Genomic DNA, 27,574 nt, shown 5'->3' with positions numbered 1-27,574 from the left:
AACCTTCAGTTTTTTCCTAGATTTAATATTAAAGTCTTTAAATACTATTTTTCCTAGGTTTAGTATAAAAGCGTTTCACCTTATACTTTGTTCTGTAATTATTATTATTTTTCTAGGTTCAGTATTAAAGTCTATCATCTTATACTGATACTGAGTATTTATGTTCAGTCTGTATGTATAAATAGAATAGTTAAAACTGGTATACAAGGTAAGCATTCACAATTTGTTAAGTGTAATTGGTGAAATGAGGGGGTTTATTTGTGAACCTGGGACTGGCATGTACTTTTAAGGAAGTTAGTAATGAAGACGTGCAATTTGTATGTAGAGTTTGTAGATTGGATGGAATAGTGGAAGCTATCATAATTAAAGTAGAAGCAATAGATAAAGAAAAGTGTAGACTGTGGGAAATAACAGAATCATATAAATACAAGGGGTTGATAAAGGCACTTAAAAAAATGGCAGTAATCTAATTTTGTGAGGGATAATGCCCAGAATTAATTATGGGGTTGAAGTTATAAGTAGGTCACTTGGGCCAAATATTAGACTTGAACAGATGTAAAGATTAACAGATTGGTTGATTTAACTTGTAGGATCAGTTCAGTGGATAATTTACATTTAAATAAGATAGGGACTGGCTTATTTGCTAAGACTATTAACTCAGCTGTAAGGGAAGATTTAAACTGTGCCCGGCATGGCCAGTTGAGTTAAGGCGTTTGACTCGTAATCTTAGGGTCACGGGTTCAATTCCCCATATCACCCTTTCAGCCATAGGGGCATTATAATGTGAAGGTCAATCCCATTATTCATTGGTAAAAGAGTTGGCAATGGATGGTAATGACTAGCTGCCTTCCCTTTAGTCTTATGTTGCTAAATTAGGGATGGCTAGGGCAGATAGCCCTTGAATAGCTGTGCACGAAATTCAAAAGACAAACAAACAGATTTAAACTAAGATTAGACAGTGTTCAGGGACCAGAAAAACTAAATGCAAAAAGAATAAGAGGCAGATAAAAATTTAGCACAGGAAATGTGTACAGAAGTAATTATAAGAATAGGCTTAAGTGTTGCTATTGTAATGCTATAAGTATAATAAATAAAATAGATGACTTTAGGACACTGGTAGGAACAGAAGATTTTGATATAATGGGAATAACTGAAACATGGTTAAACATAGATGATTTTAATGACAGAAGTTTCTTTGAAATACATGGTTATAGGTTATTTAATAGAGACAGAGTAGTAAATAGCTGGAGAGGAGTGGCTTCATGTGTAATGTGTAAGTTACATCCTGTTGAAGTTGAGGATATCAAAGATAATAGCAAAGAGATTGAATCTGTTTGAGTGTCTGTTAGTAGATTTAAAGGGAAAAGGCTTTTAGTAGGAATTTGTTATGGACCACCAAATGATCCTGATGAAATTAGTGAAACTTTACAATGATATTATGATTTCATTTGTTAATGAAGTCACAAGTATGGATGGTTTTAATTTCAGGCATATAAATTGAGAAATGATAGAGTCAAATTATAAGGGAGAAAAGGTTCTGAAAACTGTTTAAATGGTTTCTTCACCAATTAGTCACAGAACATACGAGAAACAATGTTGTTTTAGATTTATTGTTAACTTCAAATATAGAAATGATCCAGAGAGTAAAAATTGGGGAACATCTGGGTACAAGTGATCATTGCTCCATTATGTTCAATAATTTGATACATGTAGCGATAAGGAATAATGATAATGTGGTTATAAATTTCAGAAAAACAAATTTTGAAGGGATGCAACAAGACTTATCTGTTGTGAATTGGGCAGGTGAATTATTTGGTGATACTGATACACAAAGAATTTAACAGATAAGTTAAAGTATAATTTTAAAAAGTTTAAATTGACTGGTGTCATAGGAGACTTAGAAGATTATAGAATATCAAAAACATTGGTTAAACAGGAAATTAGAATATCAGAAATGATGTATGAGGAAAGGTTGACTTAAAATGTAAAAATTAACAGTAAGGATTTCTTTAAATACATAAAGGGTAAACACAATGCTAGGATTGGGGTTAGGACTCTTGAGGTATTGTAAAGGAAGGGTCATATCTAACGGTTATGAGATGGTGGGTTATTAAATTTTTATTCAGTTTTCACTAATAAAGATGTAAATAGTATTCCACATCCTGAACAGTTGATGGACAAAAACAAACTTGAACAAGGTGACTGCATTAATCCTGAGCAGAAAAATATAAAGAATGATAATGCTCCATTCCTAGATAATATTTTCACAAGGGTTTTGAAAGTGGCTGAAAATTGGATATGATATCCACTAGCTACTCTTTTTTTCTTTTGGTCCTTGAATAGTGGGAAGGTACCAGAGGACTGGTAGTTAGCTAATGTAACCACTCTTTCAAGGGAGGTAATAAAATTGTCCCAGTAATTATATACCCATTAGCCTTACATCAGTTATGGGAAAAGGCTTGGAAAGTCTGATAAAAGATACTTTTTAAAGTCATTTGACAAAGATTAGAATTTTATTAGTTAGTTAACATGGTTTTACTAAGGAAAAAACGTGTATTATAAATCTTTTAATGTGTTTTGGAAAGGTTACTGCATATGTAGATTGAGAGTAAGGTTGTATATTTGATGTGTTTGGATTTTCAGAAAGCATTTGACACGGTGCCACATAAAATTCTTGTAAAAATTTATCTCTATAGGTGTGGTGGATAATTCATTGGATAGAAAAATGGTTGGAATTTAGTCAAACTGGATTAATGTCAAAAGTGGGGTATCTCAGGGCTCAGTTTTAGGTCCTTTGCTCTTTTTGTTTTAAATCAGTGATGTGGATGAAGAAATAGTCAATAAATTACATAAATTTTCAAATTATATCAAGGTCTTGGATGTTGCTGGTTGTGAAGAGGATGCTGCTGATTTACAAAAGGATTTAGATCATTTAATGACTTGGGAAAGTAAATAGTAAATAGGTTTTAATTATAATAAATGGAAGATACTGCATGTGGCTTACCATAATTTGATTTATAATTTGGATGGAAATACCCTTAACAGTCTTATGAAAGAAAATGATCTTTGTGTAATGGTTGATCAGTGTTTGAAGTCATCCAAGTAGTGTTCTCTTGCTGGTGGTAAAGCAAATAGGATTTTAGGTTGTATGTATAGAAATATTGAATAGAAGCCTAAAGATGTTATAACTTCATGGTATAAACTGGTTGTTAAACACTCTTTGAAACACTGTATTCAATCTTGGACTCTGTATCTCAAAAGATATTGAATTGTTGGAAAAAAAGTTCAGAGAAAGGTTACTAGAATAGTAATGTACTTATTAGCGATATACTTACTATTTTAGTGACTGTTACAAGAATAGTGCATGGAATGGAGGAATTGTCATATGATGAGAGGCTGAAACCTCTCAAACTTTTAATTTTTTCCTGAAAAAAGAAGAGTTGGGGGAATTTAATAGTGAAAATAGCAGAACTAAGGGACACAAATTTTTATTTTGGTAGGTTAGAAGTCATCTTCAGCTAAGACGATTGTATTTTTCTAGCAGTGTGTTTGGCCATTGGAATAAGTTATCTTCAACTATTGTGAAGGCAGTATATTTAAATAAGTTAAAAAAAGCTTCATAATTACACAAATGATAAGATTTTTTTAAAAATTTATTTCTTAATAGTTTAGAGGATGAAACAGCTGAGATATACCAATAGGTCCTATGTTTTCCCATGATTATAATTATTTGTCCAGGCTAATTATTGGATATCATTTTTAATTCAGTCTTACTGTTCTGTGATTATGTTTCCAGACTAAACCAAAATTTGTATTTTCCACTGGTGTCAAAGACTTACTCACTGCATGTATGTTCTTTCTTCACCAGCACGTAGTCGTATATTAAACAAAATTAATGTGAGTCATTGGTTATTTTTCAGGGTGTGGAGTGTTCGATTCAACCACTTTCATGATCAGCTGGTACTATCATCAAGTAGTGATTCAAGGGTAGTATTATCTAGAGTTGTATCAATTTCTTCTGAACCTTTTGGCCACCTGGTAGAAGAAGAAGAGAGCCTGAATGGTCACGAAGACAACATTAAGGAAAGGTGATGAATGCTATAAAACATGATATGTAGATACAACAAAAGGAACTGAGTTTGAACAGAATCTTCAGATTATTCAGCTTTTCTCATACTGTTCGTTGTTGGATTTTTAACTGTTGTGCCTGTTTTAGATAGAAATATGTTTTAATTGTATCCTTCATATTCAGCTTTGTCAATATATGTGATTATAATGATGTATTTATATTATTTTATGTAAGGATTGCAGATTGTGGTGTACTTACTGTTTTAGTGACTGTAGTCAGTGATGTACTTACTGTTTTAGTGACAGTGTAATAATTGTTGACAGTGATGTACTTACTGTTTTAGTGACAGTGTAATGGACAGTGATGTACTTACTGTTTTAGTGAGTGTAATGATTGTTGAGAGTGATGTACTTACTGTTTTAGTGACAGTGTAATAATTGTAGTCAGTGATGTACTCACTGTTTGTGTGATATTTGTATATTTGCTATCAAGTAACATTGTAACTAATGTTTTTTGGTGTTCAGTGATGATGTGGTTACTTTATATAGTAACAGTTTTGTTATAATCAGTTCTGTAACTGAAAGAACAGTATTCCTGTAGTTAAAATAATTGTTTTATTTTATGTCTGTTTGTTTGATAGAGAAACTTCAGTAGCTGCACTGGTCTTAATAGAGGTACAGATGTACAGTTTATTTTAGTGATTCTTCATGAACAGTTTAAGAAACTTGAATATTAGTTTCTTCTTGATGTACAGTGAATTAGATAATTAAATTGCTGGTATATTTATATATACGTATATTGGAGTATCAGTTCCTTTTGATAAATAAATACTTATTGTATCATTGCTGGTTAGGGTAGTGTATGTGGTTGTAATAAGATGGTGATTTTAATTCATGGTGTTTTTATGGGATTTGTGCAGAAATCTCGAAGATGGTATCATAGCAACTTATGAAGAGCATGAAGATAGTGTTTATGCAGCAGAATGGTCCAGTGTCGATCCATGGTTGTTTGCTTCTCTCAGCTCTGACGGAAGACTCGTTTTGAACAAAGTCCCCGGCAGAGAAATATAGAATACTACTTTAAATTTATTGTTGCATGATGTAAGTTTGGTTGATAATTTAGGAGATGTTCAGCACTTTATTATCAGTGACATGGTCCAGGGAAAGTGTTCTTAAAATATCATACAGCCAGATGGAAGTTGTGGTTAGAAAGTAATGATAACAACTGAAAAACTTTTAACTTTTAGAAGCTTCCTGTCAAAAATTTGGAAACATTTTCGTCTATTGCAAGTAATAGTTATAAACCTGTACTTAATTCATTGAACATGTGAAAATTAACCCTTGTGTCTGGAATGTACTTTATGTATCACAATGTCACACTTTATCACAGGCTACCCCTTGAAAATTTCCAGAGTTCCTAAAGTTTTTGTTCAAAGGAACAGTTACGTCCTCTCGTAAGGAAGCTTGACACTTTTTGTATTTCAAGCAAATGTCATTTCCCTGTTCTTTATAAGTCAAGTTTCTGGGAAGTGAAAAATGTATTTTTCTTTGGATCAAAATTACCCTTATTTGCTTTTACCTAAGTTTTTTTGTTTCTGTCTGGGACATCAAGGTATCCAAACATTCATTAGTTGGTTTAATTTACTTTGTGGCTTGCTTAATACAGATAAAAAGAACTTAACTTTATCAAATTATGTTACTTTCTCCAGTAATTGATCTTTTGATATACTTTTGGTTAGAAATAAAACACTTTATTCCTGCAAATGTTAGTTCCAAATGTATAGTTTCTATAAAAAGACCACATTACCCTTTGCTACCGAATCATGAATGGTGATGTGTAAAAGATAAAACAAATACCTTGGTTATGCTGCTGACTGATTTATTGAGAAAATGAAAAGTAAAGACTGGTGGTTTTACAGAAGGTGACCAGTCTTATATTAAGAAAGAAACAGGATTTGAAAAGCTGAAGTATTGAAATCCTGTTTTATTAAAGCAGAAAAGATTTGTTTGTCAAACTTCCTTCTGACGAAGAAAGCAAGTGTTGTGGTTAAATGGTTGGGCAGGAGTTGAGAGTCACATTTCCAAATGCCCTGCCATCAACAAGTTTCTGTATAACACCATTCAACTCCACGTAGCGCATACATCCTACAAAGTTCTGCATGGTATTCATTCCTCGAAGCCCTGTCGGGTCAGGTACCCCACCCACGTATAAGGGGTCTTTGGTGTCGGTTGAAGATACACCAGCCTGCCCAATACCAGGAGTGCTAGAATGTCCATCAATGCTGAGCGTAACCACATTCTTGGTCTTCACGGCTATAAGAGAACATTATTGTATTAATTATCCAGATATCTCAACATCTGTAATACTTCAAAGGATTTGTGTTTTTATAGAAAATGTAACAATGTCTAATTTATTTTAACAACTTATGATTAGACCTGATAAATGCATGAACAAAAATTCCCAGCGTTTGGTTTTCTTTGTATCAATAATACAAGATAAAATAATCTCATAATAAGAATTCACAAAGTAAAGAAACATTATATTACTATTAACTTAATATTAAATGGTTCACAGCTACTTAGATTATATATATATCAGTGCATTTAATTTGTCTGAACAGCTTTTAGTCTTATTTTCTATTATTTAACTGGTATACAGCATGTCAAATATCATAAATGTTAATAAAACTCCATAAAGATTCTTATAAAGGTAATATCAACTACTTTATTCATATTAAAAGAACATTTTTGTTTCATAATATTTATCTGTACACAACATTCAGAATGCTATTCTGTGTGAATAGACTGTCTTAGAGGACTAACATAGCTCAGTCATAAAAGAAAGGTGTCTTGAAAGACTTTCATCTTTGAGACCTAGTTCGACTTGAAAGTGGAAGTCTTTCAAAACATTGTCTTTTTCCAACTCTTACTTTTGTAAGTTAGTCGTCCAGTATTTTCTCCACAAAAGGCATGCTGTAATAGGCAGTGGTTGCCTATTTTATCTTTCTTCATCATGAAGAATTAACTAAATCATCTATAAAGTATGCTGTTTGATGAGAGGATTTTACTTTTATTCACTAGATTACTTGTTACGAGAGAAGGTTTGACAGAAGTACATAAGGAATGAGAAAAGAGTAGCTGTCATTACAAACTAGTTAAAACGTTATTAACAGAAGTACATAAGGAATGAAAAAGAGTAGCTGTCATTACAAACTCGTTAAAACGTTATTAACAGAAGTACATAAGGAATGACAAAGAGTAGCTGTCATTACAAACTAGTTAAAACGTTATTAACAGAAGTACATAAGGAATGACAAAGTGTAGCTGTCATTACAAACTAGTTAAAACGTTATTAACAGAAGTACATAAGGAATGACAAAGAGTAGCTGTCATTACAAACTAGTTAAAACGTTATTAACAGAAGTACATAAGGAATGAAAAAGAGTAGCTGTCATTACAAACTAGTTAAAACGTTATTAACAGAAGTACATAAGGAATGAAAAAGAGTAGCTGTCATTACAAACTAGTTAAAACGTTATTAACAGAAGTACATAAGGAATGAAAAAAGAGTAGCTGTCATTACAAACTAGTTAAAACGTTACCTTGGATGTTATGCCAGAAGCCATCACACAGCCAGTAGCTGTTTCCATTTATTGGCTCAAAGGTGACACTGATGATACCAGCTCCATTCTCTACGCTGAACATTACCTTCCCCTCGACCATCTGTAGAAGCATGAAGTCATAGCTACTGTGGACAGCAACTATAATACCAGAATTATGCCTTGGTTTGATATCTATACTGGATAGCAACTTTTTGTCCAACTCTGTAGCTGTCATCTGCAAAAGGAACAAACAAAGCCACTTACTAATATTTCTTTAAAATATTGCATTAATGTTATGGTTCTTGTTATTGATAACAGAGACCCTAAATGCAGTGTTTTTTGTTATTGACAACATAAGATCTACCACCTTAGTATATAAGAGTAAGACATTCATGTTTCAACAAAACTATATATATAATTAGTCAAGTTATAAACTGTCAGTATCATCATCTGTAAGATTTGAAACCTTTCAATCCTTCCCTAATCCATACGTTGCTTTTCTGAATGTGGATATTTGACTTTTCTTCAGAAGTGAGTGTCATTTTAAGGTATGGCCACATGTTTTCAATGATAAAAATTGGTCATGTTACTTATAAATGTTTAACCAAATATTTTAGTTCAAAGTTTTCCTTGTACTAGATCTGCAAATATTTTTAGTATCACAAAATGCTTTATGTGCAACATGCTTGAACTGTCTGAAAAATTAATTTATAATGTGAGGGTTGTAGTTTTGGGTCCTTTTACAGCACAGGTGCTGAATTTTTAGAACACATAGCTCCTTGGTAGCTCCATGGTATATTGGTTGTGGAACATTGTTTTTAAAAGTGAGAAGATCACACTTGTTTGGAGGTTTTGAAACTTCATACTTAAAGCTCAGATGGTAACAAGAGTTAGCCACTAGAGCCTTAATATGCCATGATGACCCTGACTGATGATTGACTTACTGTGTCATGATGACCCTGACTGATGATTGACTTAATATGCCATGATGACCCTGACTGATGATTGACTTAATATGCCATGATGACCCTGACTGATGATTGACTTAATATGCCATGATGACCCTGACTGATGATTGACTCACTGTGCCATGATGACCCTGACTGATGATTGACTTAATATGCCATGATGACCCTGACTGATGATTGACTTACTGTGCCATGATGACCCTGACTGATGATTGACTTACTGTGCCATGATGACCCTGACTGATGATTGACTTACTGTGCCATGATGACCCTGACTGATGATTGACTTACTGTGCCATGATGACCCTGACTGATGATTGACTTACTGTGCCATGATGACCCTGACTGGTGATTGACTTAATATGCCATGATGACCCTGACTGATGATTGATTTTCAAGAACCAGAACTGGTTACAGGATCAGCCAGTTGTTTTAACAAATAACTGAAGAAATGTTATGTGAGTAGACATTAACATCCTGTTGTTGTTTTAACAAATAACTGTAGAAATGTTATGTGAGTAGACATTAACATCCTGTTGTTGTTTTAACAAATAACTGTAGAAATGTTATGTGAGTAGACATTAACATCCTGTTGTTGTTTTAACAAATAACTGTAGAAATGTTATGTGAGTAGACATTAACATCCTGTTGTTGTTTTAACAAATAACTGTAGAAATGTTATGTGAGTAGACATTAACATCCTGTTGTTGTTTTAACAAATAACTGTAGAAATGTTATGTGAGTAGACATTAACATCCTGTTGTTGTTTTAACAAATAACTGTAGAAATGTTATGTGAGTAGACATTGACATCCTGTTGTTGTTTTAACAAATAACTGGAGGGATGCTGGTACATATTAATATCCTGCTGTTTTTTCAATAAATATCTGGATGGATGCTGGTAGACATTAATATCCTCACTGATTTTTAAAGTAATAACTGAATAAATGCTAGTAGAGATTAGCATTCTCATTGTGGGTCTACAACTTTGTTGGTTACAAAAATCTAAATTATTTGTAATTAAACAAAGTAATTCAATTAAAAATACTCTGTGATGACAAGAAAACCCACTTGTAGAGAAAAATATGCATGTAAATATGGCTGGTATGGATAGAGAAATCTGTGTGAAGAGGAGTGAACGTGACAATAACCGAAGAAAGTCAAAACATTGCTTGTTCCTCTACATATAGCTTTCTCTACCTACACCAACTGTTTTTACACATATAATTAAATATACTGTAGGTAAACCCATTAGTTACTGATGGTTGTATCATTTGTAACTGGTGTAAATAGAGAGGATAAGAGGGTTTTCTAGATTTCTTTCATCTTTGTGTGCCTGTTCCTTATGCATGGTCACACATTAAAATATATAAACTCTAAATTGAGGGTACAGCTAGAACTGTACTGGAAGTAACATGGGCTATGTGACCACAGCCTCTAAGGTTGTTAGGAAACCAAAGTGACCAATATGATAATTTTTGTCAAACAGGACAAACAGTTTTTTTTGTTTTTTTTTTGCAAATGTGCAATTAATGGTTATGACCTAAGTTTCTTCCCTGTGTGAGAACTTCTAATAATTTTATCCATAAGCAATTATGCATTAAAATGAGTTAAGAACTTCGTGAAGCCATCATTTGTGTTTTTTCTCTCTATCTTCTACACATTTATGACTAATCTCCAACTCCTTTTAACTAAAAAAAAAGCTGGTCTTTCCTCAAACATGCACACACACATACACTCTCCCTCAACTAAACAGGCTTGCTTCAACCATATCTTTTGGTTTGTTTGCATGTACACATAAGGTTCAGCTATACAATGACTTTACATAAAACGTTAGGTTATCAGCAAATTTTCATTTATGTTGTGTTACAAGAAGAAGATAATAAACAAATTATTTATTAAATGGAATGATAATAAAGTTAAAATATGCTGCAACAGTTGACCACACAGCAGAAATCAAGATGTCGAAAAGTTAGGAATTTTGTTTTGGAAACTGGAAATGTCATTCAAGAAGGAGAAGCAACGTACCTTGTTTTACTATGATTAAAATAGCTTTAGCAAATTGGTATTCTTTTAGCACAATGTTGTTTTTATTGATTTTGATCAAAACATTTAATTAGGTAAAGAAATCTTTTAGATTTTTGTTGTTTTTTTTGCAAAAAAAACCCCCCAAAAAACATTAATATGGTTCATTTAACCAAAACAACATGGGATATCTAAATCATTTTCATCCAAGTAACATCGGGTACTCTGCTAGAACCCTACATGTAATCAAGTCTGTTATACAAAGAGTAGCTGGATTAAACAATGTATGATATTAAAAAAAAATATATGTAGGTTCAAGAAATCATTTAACATCCAACTACAATCTCCTAAACAGGGTATCATATTTTTTGTGTTGAATTGAAACATAGCCATAGAAAATGTTTATTAATGACAAAGGAATATTTTTCTTTTCTTTCTGTTTTCATCTTTGTATGATGTGTGGAAACTTCGAGTAAACAAGGGAAATTTGTATAATTGTTTGTTTTATTCTTTAAATTTTAATTTAAAGCATTTAGATTTCTACTATTAAACCAAGATCTGACATATATTTTGCTGAATTATCATGAGAGTAACGATGTTCTTTATCCTTAAGAATGGTACATAGTCAAGCCCAATTTGAACTGAATTGTGTATTCTCTTATTACTTGTGATAAGGCTGGAGTCTTACATCAAGCAAACAAATGAAAAAGAGCAAATATTAAAATCATTAAAACCATGCTCACAAAGACGAATGTAGCTTCCAGAAACTGGGAAGTAGGTTCCACCTTCAACTTTATCAGAGCAAGGTTCAACTCTCTCTGTTAGTTTTGGCTTCTTCAGAACTTCATCTTCAACTCTGATATTTCTCATACAGCCAGGGAAAGGAGTCACAACATCCTAACAGAGTCAGAAACAGTATTAGATTTAGAAACTTATTAACTAACAGCAAACAGCCATTATAAAAGTTTAGAGGTAACTTGACTGAATAAGGAAAAACTTTATTATATTTTGCCATCCTCAGGTATAAAATTTTGTCAGTCATACATTTACAATAATTTTTTTCAAGATGTCTCAAAACAATTATTTTGTAAGAAGTGGGTTATTTGTTATAAAGTTTCAAAACAATATGTTCATGTAAGTTTAAGAATTATCTTGACACTTGAAGAACATACAAAGGCATTATGGCTTATTTTGCTGTTTCTCAGTAGTGCATATGGAAGGGATTTAAACATTTTAATAATAAAGTTAGAAATGACAAAAATTCCTCTCCATGGGTAGAGAATATAATAGACAGAGCAGGTATATATAGTAAAGGGTGATTGTAGTGACACACTCATTTTCACACAGAGGCTAATTTTGTAAGGAAGGATAGGCTAGGTCAGGGGAGCATAGTTGAAGTACAAGGCACTGACAAAGAAAAGGGTCATAATAACTTGAATTCTACTGAAGATACTGCTAAGACTTAACAGCAGGAATGACATTATAATTAAGTGACTTGGACTGGATACTAGGCTTAGGTTTATATCTAAGGAAGAGAGATTTGGCTGGTTGGATTTGTGGGATTAGTTCAATGGGTAAAAGGGACTTTTTGGAATAGATGGTTTACATTTAAATAGGGTACATGCTTGTACACAGGGCAACTTTAAACTAGGATTATACAAGGGAGGAAGACAGAATAATGAAAATAAATAATAATAATATAAGTAACATAGAAAGAGATATATAATGTAGGAACAATGTATAAAGTTAGTTTTAATGTTAAGCTAAACTTATTGTTGCAATGTTAGAAGTATAAGAAATAAAATTTAGATCATTGGTCAGAGCAGGAGATTTGATGTAATGGTAATAACTGAACATTGGTTAAATGTTAAATAAAATATATGGCTTTAGATCATTGGTCAGAGCAGGAGATTTGATGTAATGGTAATAACTGAACATTGGTTAAATGTTAAATAAAATATATGGCTTTAGATCATTGGTCAGAGCAGGAGATTTGATGTAATGGTAATAACTGAACATTGGTTAAATGTTAAATAAAATATATGGCTTTAGATCATTGGTCAGAGCAGGAGATTTGATGTAATGGTAATAACTGAACATTTGGTTAAATGTTAAATAAAATATACGGCTTTAGATCATTGGTCAGAGCAGGAGATTTGATGTAATGGTAACAACTGAACATTGGTTAAATGTTAAATAAAATATATGGCTTTAGATCATTGGTCAGAGCAGGAGATTTGATGTAATGGTAATAACTGAACATTTGGTTAAATGTTAAATAAAATATCTGGCTTTAGATCATTGGTCAGAGCAGGAGATTTGATGTAATGGTAATAACTGAACATTGGTTAAATGTTAAATAAAATATATGGCTTTAGATCATTGGTCAGAGCAGGAGATTTGATGTAATGGTAATAACTGAACATTTGGTTAAATGTTAAATAAAATATATGGCTTTAGATCATTGGTCAGAGCAGGAGATTTGATGTAATGGTAATAACTGAACATTGGTTAAATGTTAAATAAAATATATGGCTTTAGATCATTGGTCAGAGCAGGAGATTTGATGTAATGGTAATAACTGAACATTTGGTTAAATGTTAAATAAAATATACGGCTTTAGATCATTGGTCAGAGCAGGAGATTTGATGTAATGGTAATAACTGAACATTGGTTAAATGTTAAATAAAATATATAGCTTTAGATCATTGGTCAGAGCAGGAGATTTGATGTAATGGTAATAACTGAACATTTGGTTAAATGTTAAATAAAATATATGGGCTTTAGATCATTGGTCAGAGCAGGAGATTTGATGTAATGGTAATAACTGAACATTGGTTAAATGTTAAATAAAATATATGGCTTTAGATCATTGGTCAGAGCAGGAGATTTGATGTAATGGTAATAACTGAACATTGGTTAAATGTTAAATAAAATATATGGCTTTAGATCATTGGTCAGAGCAGGAGATTTGATGTAATGGTAATAACTGAACATTGGTTAAATGTTAAATAAAATATATGGCTTTAGATCATTGGTCAGAGCAGGAGATTTGATGTAATGGTAATAACTGAACATTTGGTTAAATGTTAAATAAAATATACGGCTTTAGATCATTGGTCAGAGCAGGAGATTTGATGTAATGGTAACAACTGAACATTGGTTAAATGTTAAATAAAATATATGGCTTTAGATCATTGGTCAGAGCAGGAGATTTGATGTAATGGTAATAACTGAACATTGGTTAAATGTTAAATAAAATATATGGCTTTAGATCATTGGTCAGAGCAGGAGATTTGATGTAATGGTAATAACTGAACATTGGTTAAATGCAAGTAGTAATTCTGGTGACAGGAATATCTTTAAAATATATGGTTATAGTTTATTTAAAAGGGACATATTACTAAAGAGTGGCTCTGTATGTTAAATGTAAGTTACATCCTGTTGAAGTTGAGAATATTGAGGATAATAGCAAGGAGATTTAATCCATTTGTAGATATAAAGTCATTTAAGAACTGGGTGTATAATTGGCAGGTGACTTAATTATAATGAATGCAAGATAACGCACATATACAATTTTGATGGGAATAACCTTAACACTTGTGGAAGTGAAAGATCTTGGTGTTCTGCTTCATCAGTCTCTTAAGCCAATGTACTGGTAGCAAGGCAAATAGGATTTTAGTTTGTATCTATGGAAATAATAAATAGAAGATTAAAGTGGTTATAATGGCATTATAATAATTAATTTAGGCCACATTTGAAGTACTATGTTCAGCCTTGGGCTCCTTACCTCAAACAGGACATTGAATTATTGGAAAGGGTTCAGAGAAGGGCTATAAAGATGACATCTGGAGGGATCTGATTAAGGTGTTTAAGATTGTAAAGGGAATAGAAAGTGTTGATGCATGACTTATTTTAATTTAATGGTGAGATTGGTAAGACTATGGAACACAAATTTAAGCAGGGTAGAAGTCATCTTCACCTAAGACACCTTTATTTTCTAAGAAGGTGGTTGGCCTCTGGAACAGGCTTAATGAACTAGAATGTCTCTTGTTGTTCTTTTAGGTTAGGTTGAAAGTAATAAAAAATATGCTTTTCATTTCAACCAGTGTTTTATATCACAGCTTCATTACAGCTTGTACCACTAGAATTCTTTATGAAACTGCAATAATGAAACATTGTCTGAAGTTTTTACATTATTATTACCTGGAGAAAAATAAAGCTATTTTTGTACTAACCTTATTGTCAAAATGACATTGTGTCCTAACAAGTCTATAAATAATCTTATATTGGATACTTATATATAAAAAGTCACTATAACTCAAGAATTCAAAGCAATATTTTAATAAAAAAAAACCAATGTGTCCTGTTCAGCAGAAAAGTCAACAACAATTATATAATAAACAAAAACCTTAATAAATGCTCCTAGTAGCTCAGCATTAAATTTGAAGGGTTATGTTGCTAATAATTGGGTTTTGATACCCCTGGTGGGCACAGCACAGATAGCTTATTTTGTGGCTTTGCACTTAGCAACAAATGAATCAGATACTATCTACAAAACGAACATTAAGCAGTTATTTTACACAATTTAGGAAAACTTATTTTTAACATTCCTTCTTTCAATTATATATAGTTTAAGATGTAGAACTGTATTACAAAACTATAGTTGTAATGTATAATTTTGTTTTAAACAGGGTTGTTTGAAAACTGATAAAGGAATTTTAAAGCTTTCACATATATCTTCAAAATGGGGTTAGATATAACCTAATGGTTAGTGTGCTATGAATCCAAGGATCTGTGGCTTGTATCACAATGATACAAAACATGATGTACACTTTAGGGCACTGTAAAAGTAATGTCAAGTCCCAGTAGTCAAAAGTAGTGTAAGAGGTGGTAGTGGGTGTTTTTGAGTAGTTGCCTTGTCTACAGACTGTCAGTTCAAATTTACAGACAATTGTTCTTAACAAAAACAAACCTCAATAAACATAAAATAATTATTTTAAAAAGAGACAGCCTGCATATAGTAATTATAACAAAATGTAAATCTAGCAACAAATAAACTAATAAACACTTATATATATTTACTATATTAGCACTGGTCTTATGATACAACCATACTAATAACAGTGGTAATTTATGGGTTTTGAGTGTAGTACAATCTAAAGTACCACACAGTTGATACAGGTAAATAGAGGACATTTAAAACTATACAAAGTTTTTTTTTGTCTAAACCTCAGTGGCCAGTGACACTGAAATCAAGATTTTAGACCAACACTCAGAGTATTATATAAAGTTTGTTGTCCTTGTGTAACTTTTCCTCAAATGGTTAGCAGCAACATCAGAACACACAAAAGAGACAGCCTGCATATAGTAATTATAACAAAATGTAAATCTAGCAACAAATAAACTAATAAACACTTATATATATTTACTATATTAGCACTGGTCTTATGATACAACCATACTAATAACAGTGGTAATTTATGGGTTTTGAGTGTAGTACAATCTAAAGTACCACACAGTTGATACAGGTAAATAGAGGACATTTAAAACTATACAAAGTTTTTTTTGTCTAAACCTCAGTGGCCAGTGACACTGAAATCAAGATTTTAGACCAACACTCAGAGTATTATATAAAGTTTGTTGTCCTTGTGTAACTTTTCCTCAGATGGTTAGCAGCAACATCAGAACACACAAACCTTTCAATACACAGTGTTGGAAACACAATAATCACACTTCTCCATGATAGTATTCCATCAGTTGTTTCCAAATGGAAGACCCCAAGGTGCTCGCATTAACATTCTAATCATAACAAACAAAACTGCAGAATTGGAAGCCACAATGGAATGAATGTCAAAGCATACAAAACAAGGAAATGATAAATACATAAAAAGAAAAAGGGATAAAGGATAACTTATGATGACAATGACTTCATGAATGGAATGTTTGTTCTTTTGTTGCCATCAAAATTGGGTGAGATTAATAATTAAAACTGTTAGCATTATGACTAATACATTGGAACCTATCCTATTGAAAAATGTGAAAATATTATGGATCAATACATTGGAACCTATCCTATTGAAAAACGTGAAAATATTGTGGATCAATACATTGGAACATATCCTATTGAAAAACGTGAAAATATTATGGAACAATACATTGGAACCTATCCTATTGAAAAACGTGAAAATATTATGGAACAATACATTGGAACCTATCCTATTGAAAAACGTGAAAATATTATGGATTAATACATTGGAACATATCCTGTTGAAAAACGTGAAAATATTATGGAACAATACATTGGAACCTATCCTACTGAAAAACGTGAATATATTATGGATTAATACATTGGAACCTATCCTACTGAAAAACGTGAATATATTATGGATTAATACATTGGAACCTATCCTACTGAAAAACGTGAATATATTATGGATTAATACATTGAAACATATCCTATTGAAAAACGTGAATATATTATGGATTAATACATTGGAACCTATCCTATTGAAAAATGTAAAAATATTATGGATTAATACATTGGAACCTATCCTATTGAAAAAACATTGAAACCTATCCTACTGAAAATATTATGGATTAATACATTGAAACATATCCTATTGAAAAAATGTGAAAATATTATGGATTAATACATTGGAACATATCCTGTTGAAAAACGTGAAAATATTATGGAACAATACATTGGAACCTATCCTATTGAAAAATGTGAAAATATTATGGATTAATACATTGGAACTGTCCTATTGAAAAACGTGAAAATATTATGGATTAATACATTGGAACCTATCCTGTTGAAAAACGTGAAAATATTATGAATTAATACATTGAAACCTATCCCATTGAAAAACGTGAATATATTATGGATTAATACATTGGAACCTATCCTATTGAAAAAAATGTAAAATATTATGGATTAATACATTGGAACCTATCCTATTGAAAAACATGAAAATATTATGGATTAATACATTGAAACATATCCTACTGAAAAATGTGAAAATATTATGGATTAATACATTGGAACCTATCCTATTGGAAAAAGTGAAAATATTATGGATTAATACATTGAAACATATCCTATTGAAAAAACGTGAAAATATTATGGATTACTACATTGGAACCTATCCTATTGAAAAAACGTGAAAAATATTATGGATTAATACATATTATGGTTTTGGAACCTATCCTATTGAAAATAAAAATTGGTGAAAATATTATGGATTAATACATTGAAACATATCCTATTGAAAAATGTGAAAATATTATGGATTAATACATTGGAACCTATCCTATTGAAAAACGTGAAAATATTATGGATTAATACATTGGAACCTATCCTGTTGAAAAACGTGAAAATATTATGAATTAATACATTGAAACCTATCCCATTGAAAAACGTGAATATATTATGGATTAATACATTGGAACCTATCCTATTGAAAAATGTAAAAAATATTATGGATTAATACATTGGAACCTATCCTATTGAAAAACGTGAAAATATTATGGATTAATACATTGAAACATATCCTATTGAAAAATGTGAAAATATTATGGATTAATACATTGGAACCTATCCTATTGAAAAATGTGAAAATATTATGGATTAATACATTGGAACCTATCCTATTGTGAAAAATTATTACGGATTAATACATTGGAACCTATCCTATTGAAAATGTGAAAATATTATGGATTAATACATTGGAACCTATCCTGTTGAAAACGTGAAAATATTATGAATTAATACATTGAAACCTATCCCATTGAAAAACGTGAATATATTATGGATTAATACATTGGAACCTATCCTATTGAAAAATGTAAAAAATATTATGGATTAATACATTGGAACCTATCCTATTGAAAAACGTGAAAATATTATGGTTTAATACATTGGAACCTATCCTATTAAAAAACGTGAAAATATTGTGGATTAATACATTGGAACCTATCCTATTGAAAATGTGAAAATATTATGGATTAATACATTGAAACATATCCTATTGAAAAATGTGAAAATATTATGGATTAATACATTGGAACCTATCCTAATGAAAAACGTGAATATATTATGGATTAATACATTGGAACCTATCCTGTTGAAAAACGTGAAAATATTATGAATTAATACATTGAAACCTATCCCATTGAAAAACGTGAATATATTATGGATTAATACATTGGAACCTATCCTATTGAAAAATGTAAAAAATATTATGGATTAATACATTGGAACCTATCCTATTGAAAAATGTGAAAATATTATGGATTAATACATTGGAACCTATCCTATTGAAAAACGTGAAAATATTACGGTTTAATACATTGGAACCTATCCTATTGAAAAATGTGAAAATATTATGGATTAATACATTGGAACCTATCCTGTTGAAAAACGTGAAAATATTATGAATTAATACATTGAAACCTATCCCATTGAAAAACGTGAATATATTATGGATTAATACATTGGAACCTATCCTATTGAAAAATGTAAAAAAATATTATGGATTAATACATTGGAACCTATCCTATTGAAAACGTGAAAAATATTATGGATTAATACATTGAAACATATCCTATTGAAAAAAATGTGAAAATATTATGGATTAATACATTGGAACCTATCCTATTGAAAAAAATGTGAAAATATTGCAGATTAATACATTGGAACCTATCCTATTGAAAACATTGAAAATATTACGGTTTAATACATTGGAACCTATCCTATTGAAAAGCATGAAAATATTATGGTTTAATACATTGGAACCTATCCTATTGAAAAACGTGAAAATATTGCAGATTAATACATTGAAACCTATCCTACTGAAAAACGTGAAAATATTGCAGATTAATATATTGGAACCTATCCTACTGAAAAACGTGAAAATATTGCAGATTAATACATTGGAACATATCCTACTGAAAAACGTGAAAATATTATCGATTAATACATTGGAACTTAGAGAATGTAAAAATGTTGCATCATCAGTATTAGAAAGCTGAGGTCAAGAACTAGGGTTCTAGAACACAAAAGCAAGGAGTTTCTGCATTGAATGAGATGTGATTTTCTCATGAAACATATATTTCTATAAAACCAATGTTAATAAAATAAATCAGAAGGTTGCTGTATCATCTAGCAAGTGCTAGAAACTTAATTACCTTACTGTAAAGCATAATATAATAATAATAAATTTAAAAAAAACAACTGAGAATTACTCCAACAATTCACTTAATAAATAAACAATGATTGCATTTTTAAATTTTATTACACTACAACTATGAATATTCATATTATGTGTACTTTACAAGGATCAATTACATAAATCACATGCATATCTACTAAGGTAAAAAATATTAAGACAATTTGAGTTTTGGTCTTATCAGGTCTGAAATGTAAATACAATTCTTACTTCAAGATTGTTTTAGCTTTTCTTGCTGTGTCTTCCGACAGTCCCCTACATACACTGGAGCGAACATTTAAAAATTAGGACTTCCATGTGACTTCACTTGTACAACTTCTCTGCCATCGACTTCAAGTTTTCCATCTAGTCCGGCGAGAGAGAACTTCTGAGAATGCCACTCACCATCATTATAATTCTCACTTGTCGATGACCTTCCTGCTCCTCCACCACAATCAAAGGCAAAACACCTGACCACAAGCAGGACAAACTGAGTATGGACGTAGCAGTTGTTACAATATAGCGAAATGAAGAGTTACAGTAGTAAAACTTGCAAAATAAAAGTTGATACGTTCGGTTGAAATACAAATTTAATAGAAAAACAGAATTATTGAAAATTAGTTATAATCATGTATCTCAGAATGGCTGGTATGGGTATTAATACTTTTATTGATAAGGAGAGAAGAATGTTTCGACCTTCCTAGGTCATCTTCAGGTTAAAAGAGAGTTTGAATGTGACCTTTACGGACCGTCTTATGAATGAAAGTATAAACTAGTACCGTGTTGTAGGGGCGTTGCAGGTGAATGTTATTTCAAGTGGGTTTCTTGTCATCAAGACTTAGTTATATTCATGTGAACAAAGAATAAATTTTAGAACTTGATTTTAACTTGACTTTCTATATTTAAGTGAAGAAAGAAAAGATGTTATAGTCAAACAATTTAAGTGTAGAAATGCAAGCTGCAATCAAGAGAAAATATAAGCGCGACAAATTAATTTTTCGTTACATTGGCATCCTTCACTTCACACATCATGATGTTTTAAGTGTCTTACATTCAAAATTTAATTACGTTACTTTTTTGTTTCTGTTATAACAATTATTGTAACATAAACTTTCAGCTAATAGCCTACATTTTAATAGTATATAAGTTTTAAGTTCTTAATTTTAAAAGGCAATATAAATAAAACCTTTAATTTCTTCTAGTTGAGAAATGACACTTTTCTATTTTATTCACCACTCCTCAATGGGTATGACATTTAATAAAAGTTACTCACTACAAAATCATCACTCACACTAACCATAATATTTATAACATTCAATCATGTTTGGTTACAGAACCATCAATTACTCACACTAACCATAATATTTATAACATTCAATCATGTTTGGTTACAGAACCATCAATTACTCACACTAACCATAATATTTATAACATTCAATCATGTTTGGTTACAGAACCATCAATTACTCACACTAACCATAATATTTATAACATTCAATCATGTTTGGTTACAGAACCATCAATTACTCACACTAACCATAATATTTATAACATTCAATCATGTTTGGTTACAGAACCATCAATTACTCACACTAACCATAATATTTATAACATTCAATCATGTTTGGTTACAGAACCATCAATTACTCACTAACCATAATATTTATAACATTCAATCATGTTTGGTTACAGAACCATCAATTACTCACACTAACCATAATATTTATAACATTCAATCATGTTTGGTTACAGAACAATCAATTACTCACTAACCATAATATTTTATAACATTCAATCATGTTTGGTTACAGAACCATCAATTACTCACACACTAACCATAATATTTATAACATTCAATCATGTTTGGTTACAGAACCATCAATTACTCACACTAACCATAATGTTTATAACATTCAATCATGTTTGGTTACAGAACCATCAATTACTCACACTAACCATAATATTTATAACATTCAATCATGTTTGGTTACAGAACCATCAATTACTCACACTAACCATAATATTTATAACATTCAATCATGTTTGGTTACAGAACCATCAATTACTCACACTAACCATAATATTTATAACATTCAATCATGTTTGGTTACAGAACCATCAATTACTCACACTAACCATAATATTTATAACATTCAATCATGTTTGGTTACAGAACCATCAATTACTCACACTAACCATAATATTTATAACATTCAATCATGTTTGGTTACAAGAACCATCAATTACTCACACACTAACCATAATATTTATAACATTCAATCATGTTTGGTTACAGAACCATCAATTACTCACACACTAACCATAATATTTATAACATTCAATCATGTTTGGTTACAGAACCATCAATTACTCACACTAACCATAATATTTATAACATTCAATCATGTTTGGTTACAGAACCATCAATTACTCACACTAACCATAATATTTATAACATTCAATCATGTTTGGTTACAGAACCATCAATTACTCACACTAACCATAATATTTATAACATTCAATCATGTTTGGTTACAGAACCATCAATTACTCACACTAACCATAATATTTATAACATTCAATCATGTTTGGTTACAGAACCATCAATTACTCACACTAACCATAATATTTATAACATTCAATCATGTTTGGTTACAGAACCATCAATTACTCACACTAACCATAATATTTATAACATTCAATCATGTTTGGTTACAGAACCATCAATTACTCACACTAACCATAATATTTATAACATTCAATCATGTTTGGTTACAGAACCATCAATTACTCACACTAACCATAATATTTATAACATTCAATCATGTTTGGTTACAGAACCATCAATTACTCACTAACCATAATATTTATAACATTCAATCATGTTTGGTTACAGAACCATCAATTACTCACACTAACCATAATATTTATAACATTCAATCATGTTTGGTTACAGAACCATCAATTACTCACACTAACCATAATATTTATAACATTCAATCATGTTTGGTTACAGAACCATCAATTACTCACACTAACCATAATATTTATAACATTCAATCATGTTTGGTTACAGAACCATCAATTACTCACACTAACCATAATATTTATAACATTCAATCATGTTTGGTTACAGAACCATCAATTACTCACACTAACCATAATATTTATAACATTCAATCATGTTTGGTTACAGAACCATCAATTACTCACACTAACCATAATATTTATAACATTCAATCATGTTTGGTTACAGAACCATCAATTAGACCACATTCAATCATGTCATATACTCTCTTTCAAGATTTGTTATTATTTTCTCTCTTATAATTAATACTATGCTATTCATAATCAATCAAAAGCAAAGATTTTCATCTTTCCATTTGGTTACAAACCATCAATTACTCACTAACCATAATATTTATATTATGTTGTTTTCTATACAGAAAACGTTAATTTGCTTTTCAGTATTTATAACATTCAATCATGTTTGGTTAAGCTTTATGCCAACCCATGTTTGGTTGAACCATCCATTACTCACACTCATAATATAACATTCAATCATGTTTGAGATCAGACCACATTTGTATTTGTTATTATTTTCTCTCTTATAATTAATACTATTATATTCTTGTTATTCACATTATTATGTTGTTTTCTATACAAAGAAAGAAAACTGTGATACTTATGGGACATTGTTTTCTGCAGGTTGTTGTTCAATGTTTCTTGGTGCATTATTTAATTGCAAAATGTTATTTAGTGCATTACTACCAATAGTACAAAAACAAAGTAGGGTAAATTGTCATCAATAGTTAACTACAAATAAAAGACAGGTAAGTAATTTATCTTTTGTGTTTTCATATTTATTCTTTACTTATTATTATAAAGGCCACTAAAATATAAAATAGGAATTTTTTAGGTTAGTGCAGTTTAGACTGGTAAAATAAATAATAATAATAATATAATAAAAATGTTTCATGAGGCATGGATGAGTACAGCTCCTCAGTAATGTAGTTTAATACCATAGCATGAGCTCCACATTCCCCAAGTGATTTACAGTAGTTAGACATGGTTTAAGGGGCAATGAAATAAAAGTAGATATATACTTTTATGAGTACACAGAATAAGTAAATATAATTTCATGTTACAATTTGAAGCCATTCTAGAAAGAAAATAGGGTAAATTAGACTAATTTCACTTATTTTTTATGGTTAGGAGAAAATAACAAATAAAATATAAAGTTTTATGGAAAATAAACGTTTGAAATGTATTTAAGAAGCTTTAGAGATAATGAAGTTTGAGACAAAGTATTTGTAATCTTAACAAGAAAATCGCTTTTACACTCAAACTAGGTACAAAACAGGATGATATATTTATGAACAAATCTGTTTTTTTTTAATCAGAAAAACCTATAATGTTGACTGAAATTCTTCCAAATGTTGTGAATATATACATACTATAATAATAGCAGGTAGTATCAAGACTATAATAACTAAAGTGGTCATGTGGTTGTTCAATTTGATCAAACCTGCGTAGAGAGAGTTAAGTGTGGATATAGAAGTTTTTTTACAATAAATAAAAACCAAAAATTTTACTTCAGAGAAAATTATTTGTAAACGAACAACCTAAAAAAATGTGTTAATTGGAAGACATACAACTTAGAAATGCATTTTTAAATTTTTAGACTTCCTGTTTCTCAGGTAGAGGGTTACAAAGTAAGCGATCTGAACCAGATACATAAAAAAAATCTCTACAGTACAAACTTACCTTCCTGTTTCTAAGGTACAGAGTTACAAAGTAAGTGATCTGAGACAGATACATAAAAGAAATCTCTACTGTACAAACTTACCTTCCTGTTTCTAAGATAGAGAGCTATAAAGTCAATGTGATCAGAACCAGCCACATAAAACATTACTCCATCTGGAAGGTCAGTCTTAAATTCCAGCGAGAATGTGCTCTCATCTAATAGTGTGCTTGTGCATGCATTTAAAATTCGTTTCTAGTGGAGAATTACCATAACGCAGTCCATCTTCTGAAGTAATATCAGGGTCACTTAATGGTGAAATAGGTAGCTTACATAAACCATAAGGAGTTGGATATGGGACAGTGGGCTCTAATGTTGTAAGCAAAGTGGTTGTGGGTGGTAGAGTAGTAAAGCTTTCAAAATCAGGCCCTTCAATTTCCTGGCCTTCAGTAATTTTTTCTGTAAACACAAACCACTTACTTTAATAAGAAGTATGTTATTATCTTATACTAAAGTTGTCTATTGGATTTCTTAAACAATATTCAAGAAATAAAAATCTGTTATTTTAGCTAAAAGTGTCTGTTTCAATTTAAAAAATATCCTCTTATAATATCAGTGTAACACTTTAGCTGTCATAAGAACTAGAAATTACATAAAAACATCCTACGATATCTGAAAAATATTTATTCCACAACTTGTAGTTGTGCGATGTCATAACACTGACACACCTTGTATATGGTCTGGTAAAGCAGTGGAGTAGTCTACCACAGGTGGCTCTGTAATCACATCATCAGGATCAGCTAGTGGGCAACTGGTTAATGAGGATCCTGGCCTATCTTGGGAGTCTGCAAAATTCTGGAATTGGTTGTTAACAGTGGTGTCTCCTATACAGCCAATAAATGGTTTTATAGATGCTGCAGCTTCAGGTTTTATGACATAGTCCTGAGGCACTCCACCAAAGTACAGGGGTGTTGTAATGGAAATTTCATTCTTTTCTGATGTTTCTTGGTCAAAATCATACAGGTCATCAATATCTAGTCTCAACTGATGTAAGGTTTTTGTTGCTGTAATATAGTGCCAGTTTTTGTCATTGTACTTCTTGGAGGTTGTTCTTATTTCACCACCAGGATGGCTCTTCATTACTAAGTGCCCATCAGCCAGTGCTATAGAGAGGAAGCTGCTTTTTGTTCATCTGCTGCATAGAAAATTAACCCATCAGGTTCAATGGTTTTAAATTTAAATGTTAGCTGAGCATATTTACTAAGATGACTTTTGGTACTTGTCCCTCCCATGGCCACATAACCAGGACTTTCATCAGAGAATGAAACAGTTCGAGCAATCTGAAATGTGGCAGAACCAGAATTATGAAGATAAATATTTATCTAATTAATGCATGAAAAGAAATGAATATGATTTAACATTTACCAGTAAAATGCTTGATTTTTCAAGTTTTAAAACCAATCCTATTAAAACCTCATGGTTTACAAAAATAATTAACCACTCCTTTCCTACACACAAAAGCAGCCTGGCCTCAAAAATTTATTGATAATTGCAACTAATTTACAATCAAACTAACTCATAACTCACCATTTCATTACAATCACTTATCAGTTACACATAGTACAAAAGTTCCATTTCAAAGAACCTCACACTGTGAATAATTCTCTAAGCCTACAAACTTACAGTAGCAGGACATCCTGGGACTACTCCAAGTGCTTCCTTGTTCTTATTAAGGTCTTCATTTGCTGTTCCAATTTGTAGATTCTGGATACAACCTTCAAAGTTCACATTGGTGATTTCTCTGAAAGTCAGTTGTATAATTTTATCACACATCTTTAAACAATTACTTTTACCAACAACTTGATATAATAACACCCACATGCACACCAATTAATTCAACTCATGATTCATAGTAACATTTCTGAAAGAAATGCTTATAGAATATTAAACAAAATCAATTAGCAATAACTAGCTTATAACAGTTTTCTTCACGTTCATGTGTACTCAGGCAAAAAACTTGGATCTTCTGCAAAAGCAAAATAATGGGTTTCAAACACTACAGCTTTTACATTAAATTTATCTTCTGAATCACTGTGGAACTAAATACATTTTTAGCCTGTAGATTCTGCCATTATGTCCTTCGTTAAGATGGTAATGAGTCTATATCTGTTATTGGTATGATTTAGTTAACACTTAGATACTATATTTTTTACAAATTTCCAACCAGTTGCTATTCTTCTGTTATCACTGGAGTTATATGTTTTCTGAAATAACTATGAAATGCCCTTTAACCTGAAAGTATGTATACCTATGTATCTCCACTAATAAATATACCTGAGTTTTTAATTTAAAGGAACTTACGTGTGGCGTGGCCTCCTGGGTAACCACCAACATAAATATCCTTAGTGTTTTGTAGTTCAACTTCTGAAGCTTCACCACTATCTACCTCAACACTGTTAATCTGAAAACAAAAATAAAACCTTACTGATTGTTTTCCAAGCTCAGTCTTCATAATTTTACATTTTTATTGTACATTTCACATAACTATGGATAGAAATGATCACTACTTATCTAACTATGGAGTAAAAACTTGTATATCAAAGTTTAACAACTATGAAATTAGGTTACATTATTCTGTACTAAACTGATGCGACACAGATAATGTACCGACAAACGTTTTCTGCCAAAGGCCTATCCACTACTAACAATGAATTTTAAAATTTTACAGTGCCAATCAGTCTTGGCAATAAACATTTTAATTTTACTTAGTTCTGAATAATAAAAGGGTTCAATAGCACTATGCTATACAAATGCTACATATATTACTCTTATATGTTACCTATAATATATCAACAAAGTTGTTAAATTTTTCTGAAGTTATAATTTAGAATATGTTTAAGAAAAATCTGTGTTTGTAAACTGAGACTGAAATCAAAGGGCACTTGAAACACTCAGAGAA

General features: G+C 31.0%; 3 protein-coding genes and 1 pseudogene across 3 annotated transcripts; 1 reads left to right on the top strand and 3 right to left on the bottom strand.

The window, feature by feature from the left end:
- Positions 1–5,295, top strand: part of LOC143228419 (EARP-interacting protein homolog) — a 28,949-nt pseudogene extending 23,654 nt beyond the window's left edge.
- A 635-nt stretch (positions 5,296–5,930) lies between these two features.
- On the bottom strand, positions 5,931–20,341 carry LOC143229922 (laminin subunit alpha-4-like). Its single transcript, XM_076462791.1, has 4 exons — positions 20,103–20,341; positions 11,406–11,559; positions 7,671–7,905; positions 5,931–6,381 (listed from the first exon to the last, which is right to left on the bottom strand). The coding sequence occupies exons 3-4, from the start codon at positions 7,903–7,905 to the stop codon at positions 6,116–6,118; spliced, it is 501 nt and encodes a 166-aa protein (XP_076318906.1). The 5' UTR covers positions 11,406–11,559; positions 20,103–20,341; the 3' UTR covers positions 5,931–6,115.
- LOC143228418 (laminin subunit alpha-4-like) lies at positions 11,347–24,783 on the bottom strand. The gene is made up of 3 exons (XM_076459681.1): positions 24,721–24,783; positions 20,200–20,361; positions 11,347–11,559 (listed from the first exon to the last, which is right to left on the bottom strand). Exons 1-3 carry the CDS (start codon positions 24,781–24,783, stop codon positions 11,347–11,349), a joined length of 438 nt encoding a protein of 145 aa, XP_076315796.1.
- Positions 24,713–26,439, bottom strand: LOC143229921 (laminin subunit alpha-like). The gene is made up of 3 exons (XM_076462789.1): positions 26,299–26,439; positions 25,344–25,955; positions 24,713–25,074 (listed from the first exon to the last, which is right to left on the bottom strand). Exons 2-3 carry the CDS (start codon positions 25,753–25,755, stop codon positions 24,830–24,832), a joined length of 657 nt encoding a protein of 218 aa, XP_076318904.1. The 5' UTR covers positions 25,756–25,955; positions 26,299–26,439; the 3' UTR covers positions 24,713–24,829.
- Positions 26,440–27,574: the final 1,135 nt, after the last annotated feature.

The sequence above is a fragment of the Tachypleus tridentatus genome, chromosome 10 (assembly GCF_004210375.1).
Source record: "Tachypleus tridentatus isolate NWPU-2018 chromosome 10, ASM421037v1, whole genome shotgun sequence".
Taxonomy (NCBI): Eukaryota; Metazoa; Arthropoda; class Merostomata; order Xiphosura; family Limulidae; genus Tachypleus; species Tachypleus tridentatus.
Note: the sequence above shows the minus strand (reverse complement) of the source record. Positions and strands in the feature narration are given on the sequence as shown.

What these genes read in the sequence shown, in the direction of transcription:
- LOC143229921 (XM_076462789.1), bottom strand. Translation starts at nt 25,755, where the DNA reads ATGAAGAGCCATCCTGGTGGTGAAATAAGAACAACCTCCAAGAAGTAC. An exon ending in TTTACCAGACCATATACAAG is followed by an intron (nt 25,075 to 25,343) that starts GTGTGTCAGTGT and finishes TTGTGTTTACAG; the next exon opens with AAAAAATTACTGAAGGCCAG.
- LOC143229922 (XM_076462791.1), bottom strand. Translation starts at nt 7,905, where the DNA reads ATGACAGCTACAGAGTTGGACAAAAAGTTGCTATCCAGTATAGATATC. An exon ending in CTTCTGGCATAACATCCAAG is followed by an intron (nt 6,382 to 7,670) that starts GTAACGTTTTAA and finishes GTTCTCTTATAG; the next exon opens with CCGTGAAGACCAAGAATGTG.
- LOC143228418 (XM_076459681.1), bottom strand. Translation starts at nt 24,783, where the DNA reads ATGTTTTATGTGGCTGGTTCTGATCACATTGACTTTATAGCTCTCTAT. An exon ending in TCTATCTTAGAAACAGGAAG is followed by an intron (nt 20,362 to 24,720) that starts GTAAGTTTGTAC and finishes GTCCATACTCAG; the next exon opens with TTTGTCCTGCTTGTGGTCAG. An exon ending in ATGGCAGAGAAGTTGTACAA is followed by an intron (nt 11,560 to 20,199) that starts GTGAAGTCACAT and finishes TGACTCTGTTAG; the next exon opens with GATGTTGTGACTCCTTTCCC.